At 47.4% G+C, this 19,214-nt stretch overlaps 1 protein-coding gene across 6 annotated transcripts in view; it reads left to right on the top strand.

Moving 5' to 3' along the window:
* SGF29 (SAGA complex associated factor 29) overlaps positions 1 to 19,214 on the top strand; it is a 282,314-nt gene that overhangs the window by 163,580 nt on the left and 99,520 nt on the right. For 3 of the 6 annotated variants that reach the window (XM_086932174.1, XM_086932170.1, XM_086932173.1), the window contains exon 9: positions 4,705 to 4,867. In XM_086932174.1, coding sequence (XP_086788300.1) covers positions 4,705 to 4,867 — 163 coding nt within the window. Of the gene's footprint in view, positions 1 to 4,701; positions 4,868 to 19,214 lie in introns of all 6 variants that reach the window. The other 3 variants (XM_086932172.1, XM_086932171.1, XM_086932169.1) reach the window with 1 other exon arrangement.

Here is a 19,214-nt window from a genome sequence, read left to right as displayed (position 1 = left end):
GTAGCAGAACGGGTTCTTCATACGCTTGATGTCAAAAGAGCTGTTCTTCACTACGTTGAAAGGACAAAAACTTTCAGGAAAACTAAACTTCTTTTTGTAGCTTTCTCACCACCACGTAAGGGCAATCTTATATCAAAAGCTGGAATTGCCAGGTGGATCGTTAAATGCATCCAAATATGCTACCAAAAAGCAAAGCGTTTATTATCCATCCACACACAAGCTAATGGCATTCTTTGGAAACATCCCCAAGGATGACATTTGCAAATCCGCAACATGGTCTACACCGCACACTTTCACAAAACACTACTGTGTAGATGTGCAGGCAAAACAACAAGCTATTGTGGGCCAGGCTGTACTAAGAACACTTTTTCAAACTACCGCATCACATACAGGTAGCCCCCGCTAAAACAGGACTGCTACATAGTCTATGCAAAAGTTTACGATCTACAGCTCGTATGCCTCGAATGGAAAATGCTACTTACCAGTATGCATCTGTGCTCGGCATGTGGAGCTGTAGATTCCTATACGCCCTCCCACCTCCCCGGATACCTTTGTGTTGCAGTACTATCTTCTTCGATATATTACACATGGACATCTTTTTCTATTTCTTACTAATTCGATCATCACCCTCTATGGCGAAAACAATCTGGAGATGAAGTTGATGCCCATGCGCACTACTAACCACAGGAGGAGTCACCTATCTCATGACAACAAACACTTCTACAATAACAAAGTACAAACAACCAACACCAGATGGCGATCTATGCAAAAGTATACGAATCTACAGCGCCACATGCCAAGAACAGATGCATACTGGTAAGTAGCATGTTCGAGCATATGAGCTTCAGATTCTAGACTTTGCATTAGATCGCCACCTGGTGTTGGGCTCGGATGATTGCATGTTGTTGTTGTCTTGGAAGAAGTCTTTTGTAGTCACGAGATATGTGACTCCTCCCTTGGACAATAGTGCGCAAGGGCATCGGCTCCATCCTTAGATTGTTTGTTTTTTTCCGCCACTGGGTTCAGATGAAACTTTTCTACTCCGGTTCGAAATCTACTTTTCAATTACTTCGACGCGTAAAAACGTATCCAAACTACTTTCGATATCGATAAACGTCGACTCCACTCCAGCAACTCGATTCCGGTTGTCAACGCGTGCCGTTGGGCCTACCCACGCCGTGAGGCCTACACCTCATGGAAATGACGCCATTCAAAAGATGCCAGAGTGTGGAGCAAAGTTTCCACACAGTGACCATCACGAGGTCTGTAGCCTGTGCTTATCGCCAGAACACGAATAATCCAGCTGCACAGCCTGTGCATCCTTTCGATCCAAGAAGACTGTTTGAGATCGAAGGGCCCGTCGACACGACATGCAGAGATCTGCTCCGGAACCGGTGGATATCTTCGACGAAGAAGTTCCGCTCATCCCAGAAGAAGATTTAGACGATCTCCAAATCTTATCTGGGGCAGAAGATTCAGGTGACTCTATACCATCGGGTCAGCGCGTGAGTACTACTGCCCCTGTCCCATACCCAGAACCCAAATCGAAGGCAAAGGTCAACACTCCGCCTCTGGGGCCCAGTCGAGACCGAAAAAAACACTTCAAAAGCCCCGCCATCGAGCCCGGCTCTGAAGATAATACTCAAGCCTTCCGGTATCTCCTTACCGAGCAAGCCGCACGTGCCGATCCCACCAGCTCCCTCGGCACCGAAACCAAAAGAAGTCCTGGCTCCAAAACCGTCGACTTCTAAAGACAAAACTATGAAGCCTTCTTCTGACTCCTCGAAGCCGACAAAACCAGCTTCCACTCCAAAGCCATTATCTTCGGTACCAAGACCTACAAGGTCTGATTCCGATGCGCTCAAGCCCTCGAAACAGCCTACGACTCCCGAAAACAATACCTTCGGTGCCAAAATCTACGCCAAAGGACACAGTAACAACTCCTAAGGCTAAAGACAAGAAGCAACCATGCCCGGAACCTGAAAAATCCGCACCAGCAAAGGTTCCACAAGGAGAAGACCTTTTCCAACCTGATCCTCTACAAAAGATGATCTACATTGACCCAAAGACAGGTCATGTATCCACTACACCACACAGGAAGAGTAAATCAGACACCGCACCTACACCTGCAGTGCCTGACAAGAAGCACTCTGCCACATCTCCTATGCACCCTTCTTCTCCTATATTTCCTTCTCCTTCATCTCCGGTTCCCCTTAACATTTCACCTCAAAATTCTCCTGAAAACTCTCCTTCTCATTCTTCACCACATACACCTCCAAATGATGATGAGTATAGCATAGGGAGAGGGGTAGACGCAGATGAGCCTTTTCCCTACTCTATTGATGATCCAGATTGGGAGTACCCAAACCCACAAGATGTGCCAGATATTCCTGACCCACATTCATATCCTTCAAAACCTTCTCCCCCAGAAGACAATATTGGGTTTAGGCACTTACTGAATAAGGCTGCCATCTACCATGGGGTCACCATGCATTCAGATGAGGCAGAGGAAGACTTTTTATTAGATACGTCTGAACAATAACAAAAGTCTGTTCAAATTCTGCCTATGATTAAAGGGGTCATCAGACATGCTCCAGAAGTATTTAAAGATCCTGTACATGCTAGGATCCTAAACCCTAGAATTGAGTAGAAGTACAGGCCTGCTCCTGGGAATCCTGCCTACATTAAATGACAGTTACTCTTAGATTCTCTAGTCGTGACAAATGCTAGATAAAGAGCAAACTCACAGACATCAAGTGAAGCACCACCCCCTGATAAAGAATCTAAGGTGATAGATGCTTCTGGCAAAAGGATAGCTGCACAAGTTATCAATACATGGCGTATAGCTAACACACAAGCCCTCCTTGCAAGATATGACAGGGCTCACCATGATCAGTTAGAGACACTACTTCAACATCTACCTGAACAATATAAGGCGCAGACAAACAACCTTATACAAGAAGGCAAGTTAATTTTAAATGCCTCAATCAAGTGTGTACTTTATGTAGCAGACGTTGCATCTAGAGCTGTAAACACTAGTGTCCTACTTAGACGTCATGCGTGGCTACGCATTTCAGGATTTAAGCAGGAAGTGCAAACTACCATCTTAAATCAGCCATTCAACCAACATCAATTGTTTGGACCAGAGGTAGACCCAGCACTTGAGAAAATGAAGAAAGACACAGATACAGCAAATCTATGGGAGCTTTGCAATCCATACAAGCTAGAGGCTCCTTTCATCGCTCCTTTTATAGAGGAGGCTCCAAACAGTCAGACAGCTTCAAATCCAATACACAGACATCCTCCAGTAAATGATATTTTAGAGGAGGCTATAGAGGCAACAACAATAAAGGAAGAGGTCGAGGTAACAACAATAATAGAACCTCTTCCACCACAAAACAGTGGCTTCCCTCTGCTCCCCCAACAGCACTCCACTCATATAGGGGGCCGACTAACACAGTTTCTACCTGTCTGGAACACCTCAAAAAGCTACCACCATGCACTTGGTTAGGCCTTGCCTCCAACACATTTACTTCAGAAACCATATGTACCCCCTAATCAGCTGTGTGATTTTAGTGTTTGGTTTCATTTGGCTTATATATACCCAGCTTTCAGAGGCAGTAGTTGATGTACAATGAAATGGGGTGCTTTTGATGTTAGATGTAACAAAGAGTTAAAGGTTAGGGGAAGTTGGGGAGAAGAGGAGGGTGTTCCACAGCACTCTGGAATTAGGATGTTGAAACAATGGCTTTATGCACTGAGGTGAGTTAGCCAAGATATTTTTTTCTGAATTCCAAGAGGGTATTGCCTGGAAAGAGGTTGAGGTAGAGAGCATTCTTCTCTAGCATTTCTATGGCTTGAGTCAGGCAAGTGAACGTTTCCTGTTTTTGAAGAGGCAACTAAAGACTGAAAGCTTTTCTGTAGCGACACCGACTTTTATCAGAAACACTTGAAATGTGGTAATAATCCTAGGCTACTGGCACTTCTGGGTGGAATTTACACACGTGGATTAGGTTAAAGCAACTATATGGGATGGTGCTGAAAGATGTAGAGAACCACTAAACTCTACAAACTTTGAGCCTCAACTCCATATACAAATTACTTCACTCCCCAGCACACGTCCGATTTACAAAAGGTTTCCCTATTATGGTCGAAGACAGGTCAATGTATCATAGTCATGCCCCCACACGGTTCAGTCAAATTCAATATCTTCTTTTTAAACTTCAATTCAGGTATCTTCTACTACTGTATTCCTTGAACAGCACGTCGCTCCACGTTGTGACCGCGTTCGGTTAAAAGCAGTCTCGGGAATTGGAACCCCAATGTGGGTTGGAATTATCACCACATTTCAAAAATTACGGATTTGAAGCATTAGTCTTGAGGAAGTTGCAGGAACAGACCCCCCAAAAGCGCCGAAACACGTCCTGGCTGTGGCTGTTTTGACTACTAAAAAGACAAGAATGAGGAAATAAAACAACGAATAACCGGATGGAATTGTTGATTATTTCCCTGTATGACTATGATACATTGACCTGTCTCTGACGACTTTTATCAGGACCAGAGTTATCTGGTGCTTTGAAGTTGGCTGCACAGGTTGCTTCATTGGCATTTGCAGTGTTAAGTGCTGTTTGAGGTATGTTAGAACCAGATTGTAAGTGTGGTTGTTTGGCCTGTTTTCTCCAGTTCTGGTTCTCTCTCCAGCAGGCGTCACACTCTGAGCCGGCGCCGCATCATCCCCTTGCCGCAATGGAAAGCAAATCCTGAGACCGATCCAGAGGCTCTGTTCCAGAAGGATCAGCTAGTGCTGGCGCTGTATCCACAGACCACCTGCTTCTACCGGGCACTTATTCATGGACCTCCTCAACGGGTGAGCTCAGTGAATATACTGCCTCTTTCCACAAACTGTATCTTGAATGTCCATGATGCTGACCTACTTGCTTATTCCCCCACCTTTGCTTGAGATTTATTAATTCTCTTCCCTTCCATATCTCACACCTATGTATGCTTCTATTCCACTCTCACTGAACAGTGTGAGCTCTGCACGCTGCCTCCACATATCCTCTACCATGCCACTGTTACAGGCTCTGGGTGAGCTTTCCTCATGTCCATCCCAGTGTCCTTTTCTTGGCCAATGTGCTGATCTACCCTTCTCCCTGTCCTACCCCTCCATCCTCACATCTGCTGCGCCTCCGCCGTGATCAGGTTAGCTGGGTATAATGTTCATGTAATACCATCTTACCTACACTTAGCAGTTCACACCCCTCTCAAAGTTTGAGCCATTCCTAGTGCCCAGTTCATAATTATTTTGCCAATCCCTAAGCAGTGATCTTTTTTGGGACTCTTATACCACTATAGAGAGACTCTAAAAACATACACGTGCACTAAAGACAACAAGGTTCTAGGCTGGAATAAAAGCTTGGAAAATCAAACATTTAAGAAAAGATAAAGTGTAAAACTGTATGATTTCGATGGGTTAACTAATGATAGTCACAGATTATCTGAAAACATATCCCCAAATTCCAGTGCTTAATACCGGTGAATAACATTGGAATAAATGACACACCTTAGGTGGTGGTGATTTTGCTCTGGGCTAGCAGTCAAGTAAGGAAAGATGTTCCAACGGTGACTCAAACATGTACCACTAGTACCCAAGACCAAGTCCTTCCTGGAGAGACCTTTTCAGGTCTTGTGCAGTGTAAGAGGCTGTCTCTGTGAATGGTATTGCACTAGGTGGTTATACCATGCACAGAGTTCAGGGGTTCCCCAAAAGTGTACAGGGCTCAATTAAACCCAAAGTGCTCTATTAATGGTAGTGTAGGGGAGCAGCCTTACGCTTAACACAGAGGAGTGTAAGACATTTATTGCACAACATTAACCAATAACGGACACATAGAAAAGAAGATCCACACCAATTTTAGATAGATTTACTTTGTATTTTATTTTAAGACTATGATCTTCGCAATAAGGTAAGTAGGTTTCGAAATAGAAATACTTGTCACTTTCAAAAATCGACACTCTGAACAGTTCGGTGTTGTGCTATGGGGAAAACAATATTGTGGTTAAACAGGTAAGAATCACATTTACAATTCCAGTCTTCGGTACCAAAGGTTAGCAGTGGGCAAGGGTCAGGTGTGTCCCAAAACTGCCCCACCAGCGGCACAGGGGTGGCCTCGTACAGCGGTCAAAATCTGAGTTGGTCTCACTATATTTCAACGGAGACTGGGGGTGCTCGAAGCCACACTGCTTGCAGGTAGGTAAATCGGTTGCAGGTGGCTGAACTTTAGGGGTTGGCACAAGGACGGGAGTACAAAGCATCATCCAAACATACACCACCAGCGGCACAGGGTCGGCAGGGTGTAGGGCGCAAAATCGGTGTCGGTTGCCCAATGATTTTCAGTGGAGGATTTCTTCTCTTGACAAACTGGGTGTAGATGTCGCACCAGAGGATGCAAGAGGGAGACCAACATCAGCAGAGGTAGGTAGGTATGTAAGGGGTCGCAGGGACACTGTTGGTTCAGCTCACCCAGGCCCAGGGGCTTCGGACACAGGGGTGCCTTTCAATGTCTGAGTCTTCTTATTAGAGCCGGTCACGATCAGGTGGAACCTCTGGATTCAGACAGCAGGCATTGTCGTTAATCTCACGAGCGGTCCTTCAACACTAGACTCTAGGTCCAGATTTATGGGTAGTCTTCAATGGGTAGATGGGCCACTCAGACACAGTGAGCGTCAGGTGCAGAGTGGGCAGGAGTAGTGGTTCCGCCTGGATCAGGAGCCCTTGGAGTAGATTTCTTCTAGACAGGTCCCCTGTTCTGGGGGATTGAATTCCTTTTCGAAGGCAGCAGTCTTCCCAGGGTTGTCAGAAATCGCTGGCTGCAAGACTGGTCGAAGGTTCGTCGAAGCTGGAGAAAGGTCGGTAGGGCTGGGGCCAAGGCAGTCATCGTATTCAGTCTTTTCTGTAGGGATTTCTTCTTTAGAAGGTTGTGTCCGATCTAGTTTCCTGGTATGGGGGAGCCACCTAAATACTAAATTCTGAGGCGCTTTAGGGGAGTAGCAGGTAGCGCCAATGGACACCTTGCCTGGAGTGACTATACCCAGCAGTGCGTATATTTGAAAAAAACACTATTGTGGGCAAACCACATGAGGAAGTTGCAGGGAGGAGGAGAAGGGCTGGTTCTAGGATGTTTAGGGCCCTGGGCGAAGGGGAAAGTGCGAGGACCCTTTTAATTTACATAAATGACACCTTCAGGGCTCTGGAAGCTGCTTTGTGCAGACTCCTCCTGGGCCGCAGCTCTCCCCTCTGCCACCTACTAGCACCTCTTTCACAGCTCATATCGGGCTGAGGGTGTGAGAATAACTTGGGGGCTGAGAGTTAAAACAGCACAGACTGTGAAGTGCTGACAATTGGTGCAACGCAGGGGGTCTCAATAGGCAACCAGTCAGGACACCTGTTTCCACCTACTGCCTGCACTGAAGGGGACGAACTATACTATATTATGTAGAAAGAACCAAAGAATTTTGAAAATCAAAGCAACTATTTGTTGCTTTTTCTCCACCACACAAAGGCAATCCCATATCCAATTCTGTATTGCAAGATGGATTGTAACATGTATCCAAACATGTTATGCTAAAGCAAAAAGAACTCTGATAATACCCCCAGAGCACATACCACTCGCGAAATAGGGGCTACTATGGCTTTCTTAGGGAATACTCTACTAGCCGACCTCTTTAAGGTAGCAACATGGTCTACACCGCACCCATTCATCATACACTATTGTGTAGATTTGTTCGCGAGACACCAAGCAAATGTAGGCCAAGCAGTACTTAACCCCTTCGCTGCTCATGACGAGCTCAGCTCGTCATGCAGTACACTGGTCGTGTGCTTATGACGAGCTGAGCTCGTCATGAAATAATGTATTTCAAGCTTTTCCAGCACAGGAGGGGAATTGCCTTAGCAGTCATGTGGTTAAAACACTGTTTCAAACCACTACAGGTTAGCCACCGCTTTGGAAGTATACTGCTGTATAGTCTACGCAAAGCATGTGATCTACTGCTCACATGCCTCGAACTGAAAATGTTACTTATGCTTCTGTTCTTGGCATGCAGAGCTGTAAGGTCGCGTGTGCCCACCTGCCTCCCCTGTCTCCTGTGGTTGTTGTAGTTTTCAATTTATATTCTTCTGCATGGACATCTCTATTCTACACTCACTAACTCCATTCTCACCCTCTGTGGGAAAACAATCTAACAAAAACGTTAATGCCCATGCACACCATCACCGAAAGGAGGAGTCCTCTTACCCTGTGACTGGAAACACTTCTTCAAAGAAAAACAACTTTCAAACATCTGGGCCCAATACTAATGCAAAGCATGTTAATCTACAGTTCTACATGCCAAGAACAGATGCTTACTGGGTAAGTTACATTTTCCTTCTCCTCGTTTTGCTTCCCCCGGGAAGGTGTATATTTTTAGTGCGTTACCAGGTCTATCAATTTTGGTAACCCTGGGAATGTGCCAAATACCATGGGAGTTGTGTGGGAACACTCATGCAACATCCCTGGAGCAAAGGAATGCAACACAGGGGTTAGCGCTGCATTGCTTTACTCCAGATTTATGAAGCCACTCAGGACACACAGGGTTGCCTTGTGTGGCCTCCTAAATCACATTTTGGACTTGCGTCGCTTTTGCATCATGTTCTGTGGTGCAAGAGCAACGCAACTCCTCTCTTAAATATGCACCTTGTTTTATACTCCTCCATTCTATAAACATACAACACTGACTCTATGTAAGTTCTATGTTCGAGGCATGTGGGCTGCTGAATTCATATCTTGTGCATAGATCGCCGCCTAGTGTTGGGTCCGGATGTGGTGTCTATCATTGGGGGCAGCTAGACCATCAACACTGACAGTGAATGGCCCTTGTTCCTGTTCTCCTATCAGTCAGTCAATACATTCTAACGTGGAGCTTCCTACCCTGCCTGCCATCTGCTGCCCATGACGATGGGTCCCCAGGCTGCCTGGCAGGGCCCTCCTTAACTGGATGGAAGAATACTCGGGGCTAGTTCTAAACTCAAGGGCAAATAGGTTTTCAGCCAGCTCCTCTCTCTGGAATGTCAATTCAATGCAATCGGATTGTTCAGTGGTGGAAGTGAGCCTGCGCGCCTTTGCGATGTCTTCCCTAATCACAGATCGACATCCCCTAACGTGGGCAGTGGATTGCTTTGTTAGTCAAGGAGTCTGCACTTTCGTAGCTTCTATTTGGGGCTAGTTTAGGAGCATTTGTTATATAGATTTCATTAGTATTCGGTATTTTGCTTGCATTCAGGTCCCCCTTCCTTCCCCAATATTATATTGTTGGTTTGTAGGTGGGCAGGTGTTCCTTCTCCTATTCGGTGATGGGTACTCTCTCAACATTTCCTCTGTAGGGGGTCTTTGGCTGTTTGATGTAGCGTGTGGGACTCTATTTGTAGTAGGTGATAGTGCAATGGGTTTTTTGTGTTTTGTCACCTCACTGTACAAAGCGATAGTATTGAGTGGTCCACCAGCATTTGGGGCACCCAATAATTTTACCTGGGCACTATTACAACTTGATGGAACAGAAATAATGTCTCTCAGGGAAGAATTGTCCGGGTTTCGGGCCCCGCCACTTGACAGGAGCCTAACCATGGTTGTTAGGTTTTCAATCAATACCCTCATGGATCCTATCTCATCCCGCAGTAAGTACACATCTTCACTAGGTCCTGGAGGGCTAATGTATGATGTGTTGCAGGGCCACTGATTATTTATGTTGGTTGATCGGTAACTGTGTGATTCTCTCCCTCTGGGTGTTTGTCAGTATGGAAAACCTATTTGAACAGAGTACTGTTGGTTCGCAAGTATGGGGATGACTGTCCTCTTTTGGTGGGGGACTACCAGTACTGTCAGCCAAGAGGCTCACCTTCTATGGGTTCGCTCCTCTCCCAACCCCACTGGCTTTTCTACCTTTCTTTTTCGTAAGGAACATGGCAGGAATGGCAGGACCCTTAAGCGGACTTTCACTCCCCAGCTCAGTTGAGTTAGGGTGGGCCAAATCCCTATCTAGGTGCAAACTTGGCTCAGATACTAAAATCTCTTTGCATTCCTCGATTAAAGTATCTATTCGGTCAAGTACACAATTTCTGCCAGCATGCTTTATTATCCTTCTGGCCTTTTTCCCTTTGCAAGATCTGCTGGAATAAGCAGCATCTGCCCCCCCATCTCCCCCTTCCATGGACTTTTTTACCCATGACAATGTAGACCACCCTAACATTTTTACAGTCTTCTGCATTAGTTCTCAAACAACGTCCAAAGTTCCTCCAAATATGGATACAGGTATTTCAGACAAGCGGACAGTATCTCTTATGTCCGGGATAAGCCCATGCCTTATTTCCGCTCCAGCTGGTAGACGGAAGACGAAAGAGGGGTTGTCCTGCCCTGCCTCTTCCTAGCAAGGACGGGCCTGCCCACAGCCCGGGCTTTGCCTGCGCACGGCCTGCTCCGTGGGGGGTGAAGCAGCGCTTTAAGCGCGATGTCAGGCGCCTCCCCCTCGCTAACGCCAGGTGCGTGTGCTCGCTTTGCACACTGGGACCTGTAGTCCCCCTATCAACTGACTGGTGGTGCAAAAGAGAGCTGGGTAGCGTCCGATGCTGTCCTGGGACTCCGGTCCCACCAGGATGATAACAAAGGCAGGGGAGGGCTCCCGTGGGCAGAAGGCTGCAGGGTGAAAGGTTTTACAATCAAGTGTCCCACTCCGCGGGGAAGAGGCACTGTTTTAAGTACAATATCCGGCGCCTCCTCCTCTCTAGCGGCAGCTGTGTGTGCTCGCTCTGCACACTGGGACCGGTCGTCCCCCTATCAGCTGACTGGTGGTGCAAAAGAGAGCTGGGCAGCGTCTGATGCAGACATGGGACTCCAGTCCCACCAGGATGATGAAACAGGCAGGCAAGGGCTCCCGTGGGCAGATGAAGGATACAGGGTGAAAGGTTTTGCAATCAAGTGTACCCCTGTGTACCAATTATGATAGTCTGTAGAATCATGTTTTTAGTAACTCTTGAGTACTGCTTTTACTGTGTTATCTTTTTCTTGATAGTTTCTCTTTTTTATGATCACTATTTTATATTGATGTGTTGATGAAATTGTATGTTAGAGGCATGTGGGCTGCTGAATTCATATCTTAGCATAGATTCCCGCCTAGTGTTGGGTCCAGAAGTTTGCACTTTGTTGTCCTGGAAGAGTCTACAGTGGACGACAGTGCGCATGGGCATCTTCTCCATCTACAGATTGTTTGTTTTTTTTCCGCCATTTGGGTTCGGATGCTATTCCTCAACTCCAACTTCGGAACCAAAACTTTTCAACTTTCTAAGGCCTATAGGCCTTCTACCTCAACGGTAGTGTTCTCGTTCGGTAAACCTTTAGTCAATAACACTTTCCATCTCGATCCGGTCGTCGACGCGGGCCGTTGGGCCTTTTCGATGCCACGTGGGCCTGCTGCCGATGGAAAGGACCCCATTTAAAAGGTGCCCACTATGTCACTCCAAGTTCCCACATACTGATAAACATACAGTATGCAACAAGTGCCTCTCTCCCGAGCACAACAAGGAAGATTCTCCAGCTTGTGCTCAGTTCCGGTCGAAGAGAACTATCCGGAACAGACGGGCTGCTAGACAAGAGATGCAGCGGCAGGCACCGGAACCGAAGAACCTTTTCGATGACGAACACGACCTCCCAGAAGCGGTGGACTCCGACCTCGAAATTGTCACCGTAGAAGACCAGTCGGACTCCGATGACCAGATCACACCGGGGCAAACCGAGAGTACCACGCCCCTACCCCGCTTCCATCACAAGACAAGGCTCCAGTCGAAGCACCGCCTAAAGGCCTTAGCCGAGATCAACAAACTCCTTCAGAGACCCCGTCTTCCGGCTCGGCTCCGAAGACCAAACAAGCCTTCTGAGACCCCGGGAACTAGCTACACTATTCCCAAAAAGGCAGCCGAACTGAAAAACGCTGTTGAGCCGAAGAAAACCATCAAAACAAAAAAAGGCGTAGATCCCAAGAGAATAGTCGCCCCGAAAAAGGCAGTCGAGCCGAAAGAGTGTTGACCTCCCCAAAACAGGTCACACGAAAATTCCTGGTGACCCGAAGAAGGCAGCCGAGTCGACAAAAAAAACGGTCAATCCGAAAAAGGTTATCGAACCGAAAACACCAGTCGGCCCGAAAAAAGGGCTCGAACCGAAAAAAACGGTCGATCCGAAAAAGGCTATCAAACCAAAAAACTCGGTCGATCCGAAAAAGGTCGCCGAACCAAAGAAGATCGTCAAACCAAAAAAGGCGGTAAAGACGAAACACGTCGAACAAAAGGGAGTCGCCGAGCCGAACGTCACCGACCCGACTGCAGTCGAGCTGAAAGAAGCTCCACAACCTAAGGCCCTCGAGCCAAAGACTCAAAAACAAGTGACTAAGCCAAAATCATCGGCTCAAAAACCACGGACAGTTGAGGAAGAACTTTTCCACCCTGATCCAGTGGAAGAAGAACAACCTAAACTGTATATAGACCCTAAAACAGCACATGTAACAGTTTACCATAGGAAGAAGAGACCTTTGGGCACTGACACTTCTTCCCCTGTTCCTCCAAAGAAGAAAGACTTTGCAACATCTCCCTCAAGGCCTTTCACTCCTCCTCCTTTCTTTCCTGATATGCCTTATGTACCTTACTCTCCTTCACATTATGATGAGGCAGAAAACATAGGGGATGATCCTCAAGATAACTTTGGAGACCCTGAGGATCAGGATGTGCATGATAACACATGGGATGACCAAAATGATCCCTATGATACATACGACCCACAACCCATCCCTGACACCTCTACATATCCCACAAAGCCGTCGCCTACTGACGACACCATTATCTTTAACCAACTAGTGGATAGGGCAGCTAAATATCACAATGTAGACATGCACATTGACCCAATAGAAGAGGATTTCCTATTCAACACCTTTCCTACTTCAGAAAAGAGCGTACGTACACTCCCTATGTTAAAAGGGGTAATCAAACACGCGCCAGACATATTTAAAGATCCAGCCAGAGCACGTGTCCTCAATCCCAGAATTGAGAAAAAGTATAAGGCAGCCCCTACAGACGCTTCTTATATTAAATCACAGTTGCCTTTAGACTCATTAGTGGTAGCAAACGTTCGAAAGCGAGCTAATTCACAAACAGGAGATGCTCCCCCCCTGACAAAGAGTCAAATATACTAGAATCCTCAGGCAAAAGAGTGGCATCCCAAGCAGCAAACACTTGAAGAATTGCAAACACACAGGCTCTATTAGCACGATACCATAGAGCACATTATGACCAGCTGGAAGGTTTACTACAACACCTCCCAGAACCATTCAAATCTAAAGCTACCGTCCTAATACAGGAAGGCAAATATATAACAAATGCTTCCATTAAATGTGCACTTGACGCAGCTGACACAGCAGCTAGGTCGATTAACACTAGCGCATTACTGCGCCGGCATGCGTGGCTACGCATTTCCGGATTTAAAAATAAAGTGCAGTCAACCATCCTCAACCAACCAGTTAACCAATACTTTCTGTTTGGCCCTGCAGTAGATACCATCTTGGAAAAGATGAAAAAGAATACTGATACTAAGTCAATGGGCGCACTTCAGTTCCAACAATCCAAAAGTTCCTTTCATCGCTCCTCCTTATGAGGCTCAGGTAGAGGCAACACATCATAAACTTCCTCTACTTTCAAGAGTAATACCCAGAGCACCTTTAATAAAGGCTCCAACATAGGAGGTTATAGAGGCAATAATAACAAGGGCAGAGGACGTGGTGGCAACAACACCAGAGCCTCCACCGCCACCAAACAGTGACTTGATCACACGCCCTCCAGACCACTCAACACCGGTCGGAGGCAGACTAACACAATTCCTACCAGTCTGGAACACAATTACCACAGACAGGTGGGTGAGACAAATTATCCAGTATGGTTATTGCCTGGAACTCACTTCTACTCCACCCAACATACCACCCAAACACTGTCCTGTGTCCAAGGAACACGTCACGCTGTTACAACAAGAGGTAACATCCATGCTAGAAAAGGGAGCCATAGAGCCAGTTCCTTTTCAACACCAAGGGACAGGAGTATATTCCTTATACTTCCTTATTCCCAGAAAGGAAGGGTCCCTCAGACCAATATTAGACCTCAGACCGCTGAACCAATACATAGTCTCAGAGAATTCCCATATGATCACTCTTCAACAAGTACTCCCGTTACGCCAACAAGGCGACTTCCTCGCTACATTAGACCTCAAGGATGCATACTTTCACATTCCTATACATCCAGCTCACAGAAAATACCTCTGGTTCACGATAGAAGGTCAACACTATCAATTCAAAGTTCTCCCCACATTAGCACCAAGGGTTTTCACAAAATGCCTAGCAGTAGTATCAGCAAACCTAAGAAGGTAACACATTCATGTGTTCCCCCTACCTGGACGATTGGCTCATAAAAGCCAACTCATACGCACAGTGTGCAAGCCACACATCCCAGCCAATTCGCTGCTGCACAGTCTGGGTTTTTCCAATAACTACACAAAATCACATCTGCAGCCCTCCCACATACAACAATTTCTGGGAGCAACAATAGAGATCTCAGTGGCAAAAGCATATCCAAATTCAGCCAGGTTAGCCAACATGCAGTCTCCAATTCAGAGATGTTCGAGGCATGTGGGCTGCTGAATTCATATCTGTGCATAGATCGCCACCTAGTGTTGGGTCTGGATGATTGCACATTGTTGTCCTGGAAGAGTCTTCAAAGTATCACGAGATAGGTGGCTCCTCCCCTGGACTACAGTGCGCATGGGCATCCTCTCTATCCTCAGATTGTTTTTTTCTGCCATTGGGTTCGGATGTTACTATCTTAGCTCAAGTTAGGAAAACTTTCTACAAAGCCAAAACGCTTTCGACAGCGTCGGTATCGTTTCGTTCGGTATCGGTGCCTTTGTTTCAGGAGGACTCAACAGGTTTTTCTTTCCACACTCGACCCGATCTTCGATCTCAAATGGAAAGAAGTCCAGTCAAGAGGTGTCCCCTTTGCAATGCAAAATACCCGCACATCGATGTCCACCCGGTGTGCAACAAATGCCTGTCCCCAGACGACAACGAAGCCAACTGTATGGCCTGTGCCCGATTCAGGTCCAAGAAAACTCTAAAGATTCGACGCGCGGCTCGATTGGAGTCAAAGAAAACAGCGCCTGTTCCCGTAAACATCTTTGGGACCGAAGACTAAGAGGTCGTTGATCTGGAGGATCAGGAACACTGCTCCGATCCGGCTTCGGGCCATGACTCCGAGTATGACGCCGAAGACGAAGAGGTGCAAGACTGAGACGAAAACGTCGTCGATGAGGTAGGGGACGACGTGGAGGCCCTTGGGGCCGTGGAAGATGGCTCAGGCAAAGAGCTAGGCCCAACCGGCTATACGGGGGCCGACGATGGCGCACTCAATAAGGCTCAGGTCGAGGGATTGCCACTAGGCCTTACCCAAGATCTACAATCTCGTTCTACAGCCCCGCATAAAGGCCCGGCTTCGGACATTACTAAAGAGCCTTCGGTTTCGAAACCGCCATCGGTCGATACAAAGAAATCGAAACCGAAAGTGCAAGTGACTCTGGTCTGCTCCAAGACCTCAAACCCCTCGGAGCCGAAGAAAAAGAAAATGGCCGTCGATGCCGGAAAGCTCAAGAAGGTCGTCGAGCCGATGGTTGGGGCACCGAAGACCAAGGTCAAGGCAGTCGAACCACCAAGGCTGACGCCGAAGGGAGTCGATTCGCACAAAAGGCTCGAACCGAACGACTGGATCGATCCTCGGTCGAGGCCTACGGACAAGTCGTCGACTGGCTCCAAGGACCCTGTCGAGTCGACGCGCCCCAGTCCATTCATAGCCAAGGAAGTGTCGGAGCCACTCCAACGCATCAAGGTTAAGGCTACAGCGGTCGGACCGAAGAAGGCCCCGACGCCAAAGCTGGTCGGACAAGTTCAGACCGCGTCGACACCTATCAAATTCAAGTTACCACCCTCGGTGCGTACGAAGATGTTCGAGCCGAAATAAACTATCAGTGCCACTAAATAAGTGTTGGCGGAAATGGAGGCTGCAGAAGAGCCTGAGGAACAGGAGCCGAGGCAATTCATCGACAAAGAAACTGGTAGACTGTCCATATACAAAAGAAAATTAATGCCAGAAACACCCATGGAATCATATAAGATTCCCTTGAAGAAGAAGAGTTTCAACAACGTCTCCAGCTCTTGTGGAACCCCTCCATCACTATGGACAGGAACCTCAAAAATTTTCCCCAACATACTCAGATGTGGATGCTGGGGAGGATGAAAATGAGGATAACCTCTATCATGTGGACACTGATCCTGATGATCAAGACCAACAATGGACGGACCCTGCTGACTCAAGGGATCCGCAGACTGGCCCGGACACTCATGTGTACAGTGTGAAAACATCTCCTACTGAGGACACAACTGCCTTTAACGCCCTTATTGAAAGGGCAGCCAGTGATCATGAAGTCGAGCTACATGCTGACCCTGTGGATGAAGACTTTCTGGTCGACACCTTATCCACTTCAGAAAGGGCAGTCAAAACCCTACCCATGCTCAAAGGGGTCCATAAGCATGCTGGTGACATTTTTAAAGACCCCACTAGAGCCAGGGTGTTAAACCTAAGGATTGAGAAGAAATATAGACCGGCCCCTGTGGACCCTCCTTATATAAGTGGACAGTTGCCATTGGACTCACTGGTTGTTTCTAATGCACGTAAGAGAGCAAATTCCCAGACTACAGGTGATGCTCCTCCTCCTGATAAGGAGTCAAAAGTTATGGAAACTTCAGGAAAAAGAGTTGCTTCGCAGGCGGCTAACATCTGGCGCATTGCCAACACTCGGGCACTCTTGGCCAGATATGACTGGTCACATTACGATACCCTTGAGACACTGTTGCAACACCTACCTGATCAGTACAAGGAGGGGGCAGGACTACTCATCCAGGAGGGGAAACTAATAACCAATGCTTCCATCAAGTGCGCTCTAGACGCAGCTGACACTGCAGCCAGGGCCATCAACACTAGCGTTATGTTAAGGAGACACGCCTGGTTGAGAATTTCAGGATTCAAACCTGAAATACAAACTTCTATCCTCAATCAGCCAGTTAACCCAGACTTCTTATTCGGACCTGAGGTTGACACCACCCTTGAAAAGCTTAAAAAAGACACAGAGACTGCGAAGTCTATGGGGGCTCTGCAGTCGCAGCAGTTTCGGGGTGGCTCCTTTCGTCGCTCCAATACTGGGGCTCCTCAAGAGGCCAGTCAACACAACAGACACAATACAATAAGGGAGGTACACAATCCACCTACAATAAGAACAACTGAGGTGGATATCGTGGCAACAACATCAAGGGCAGAGGAAACACCAGTTGCAGATCCTCTACCAATACCAAACAGTGACGCCCTGTCACTGCCCCCGACCATATAACACCTGTCGGGGGGAGACTACAACAGTTCCTGCCAGTCTGGAAGTCCATCACCACAGACAGGTGGGTGAGAGACATTGTACAGTACGGGTATTGTCTGGAATTAACGTCCACTCCACCCAACATCCCACCAAGACACCGTCCTTTGTCCGCAGAACACTTACACTTATTGCAGCAGGAGGTCGTCAGCATGCTGCAAAAAGGGGCCATAGAGCTCGTGCCTGTAGAAGACCAAGGGTCGGGGGTGTACTCTCTGTACTTTTTAATACCCAAAAAAGACGGGTCTCTCAGACCTATACTGGACCTCAGGCCTCCAAACAGTTACATTCTGTCAGAGCATTTTCATATGCTCATCTTACAGCAAGTTCTGCCGTTACTCAGTCAGGGAGACTTCCTCGCAACACTTGATCTAAAAGATGCGTATTTCCGTATACCCATACACCCATCACACAGGCAGTATCTCAGGTTCACTATTCAACATCAACATTATCAGTTCAAAGTCCTCCCTTTCGGAGTAACGACGGCACCCAGGGTGTTCACAAAGTGCCTGGTGACAGTAGCAGCATACCTCAGGAGACAGCACATACACGTCTACCCTTATCTGGACGACTGGCTTATTCAAGCAAAGACGGCCCTGCAGCACATGTCCCACACCATTCATCTTCTTCACAGTCTGGGATTCTCACTGAATTATCCAAAGTCACCTCTTCAGCCCGCCAACGTGCGACAGTACCTGGGCGCGACAATAAACACTCTGGCAGCCAAAGCTCAGCCAAATTCAGCGAGAATAAACCGCATGCAATTGCTGATACAAAAATTCAGACCTCAACACTCGCTTCCAGCGAAAGTGTTCATGCCGTTGATAGGCATGATGGCCTCCTGCATTTTCATAGTCCCGCACGCGAGACTACACATGCGTCCGCTTCAGGAGTGCTTAGCACGTCAGTCGAATCAGGCTCAAGGACAGTTAAAAGACCTAGTGTTGGTGAGCGGTCGGGCATTCAACTCTCTGCATTGGTGGAACCCACGAAACCTTTGAAAGGGCGGACCGTTCCAAGAGCCTGTGCCACAAATTGTACTGACGGCGGACGCATCTCTCCAGGGATGGGTAGCTCATGTACTCCACTTCGCAGTGCAGGGACTATGGACAGCACAGCAAAAGAAGATGCACATCAACCTTCTGGAACTGATGGCACTCTTCATGGCGATGAAAGCTTTCAAGGTACACTTGTGCAACAAGGTTGTGTTGATCCGGACGGAGAACATGACTGCCATGTACTACATACAGAAGCAGGGAGGAACACACTATTCACAGTTGTCTCATCTGGCTCAGAGCATGTGGAAGTGGGCCATTCAAAGGAACATCTTCCTCATGGCGGAACACCTCCCAGGCAGGGACAACCAGATGGCGGATCTGCTCAGCAGACACAGCCACCAGATGCACGAGTGGGAGATACATCCATCAGTGCTCCAACCGTACTTCCAGCAGTGGGGTCATCCACAGATAGACCTGTTCGCCACAAGGGAAAACGCAAAATGCCAAAGCTTCGCAAACAGGTTCCCACATCCACAGTCACAGGGCAATTGCGATATGGATGAACTGATCAGGCAAATTTGCGTACGCTTTACCCCCAGCACCTTTGATACCGCTGGTGGCACGCAAACTA

This window comes from Lissotriton vulgaris, chromosome 7, assembly GCF_964263255.1.
Source record: "Lissotriton vulgaris chromosome 7, aLisVul1.2, whole genome shotgun sequence".
Lineage (NCBI taxonomy): Eukaryota > Metazoa > Chordata > Amphibia > Caudata > Salamandridae > Lissotriton > Lissotriton vulgaris.
Note: the sequence above shows the minus strand (reverse complement) of the source record. Positions and strands in the feature narration are given on the sequence as shown.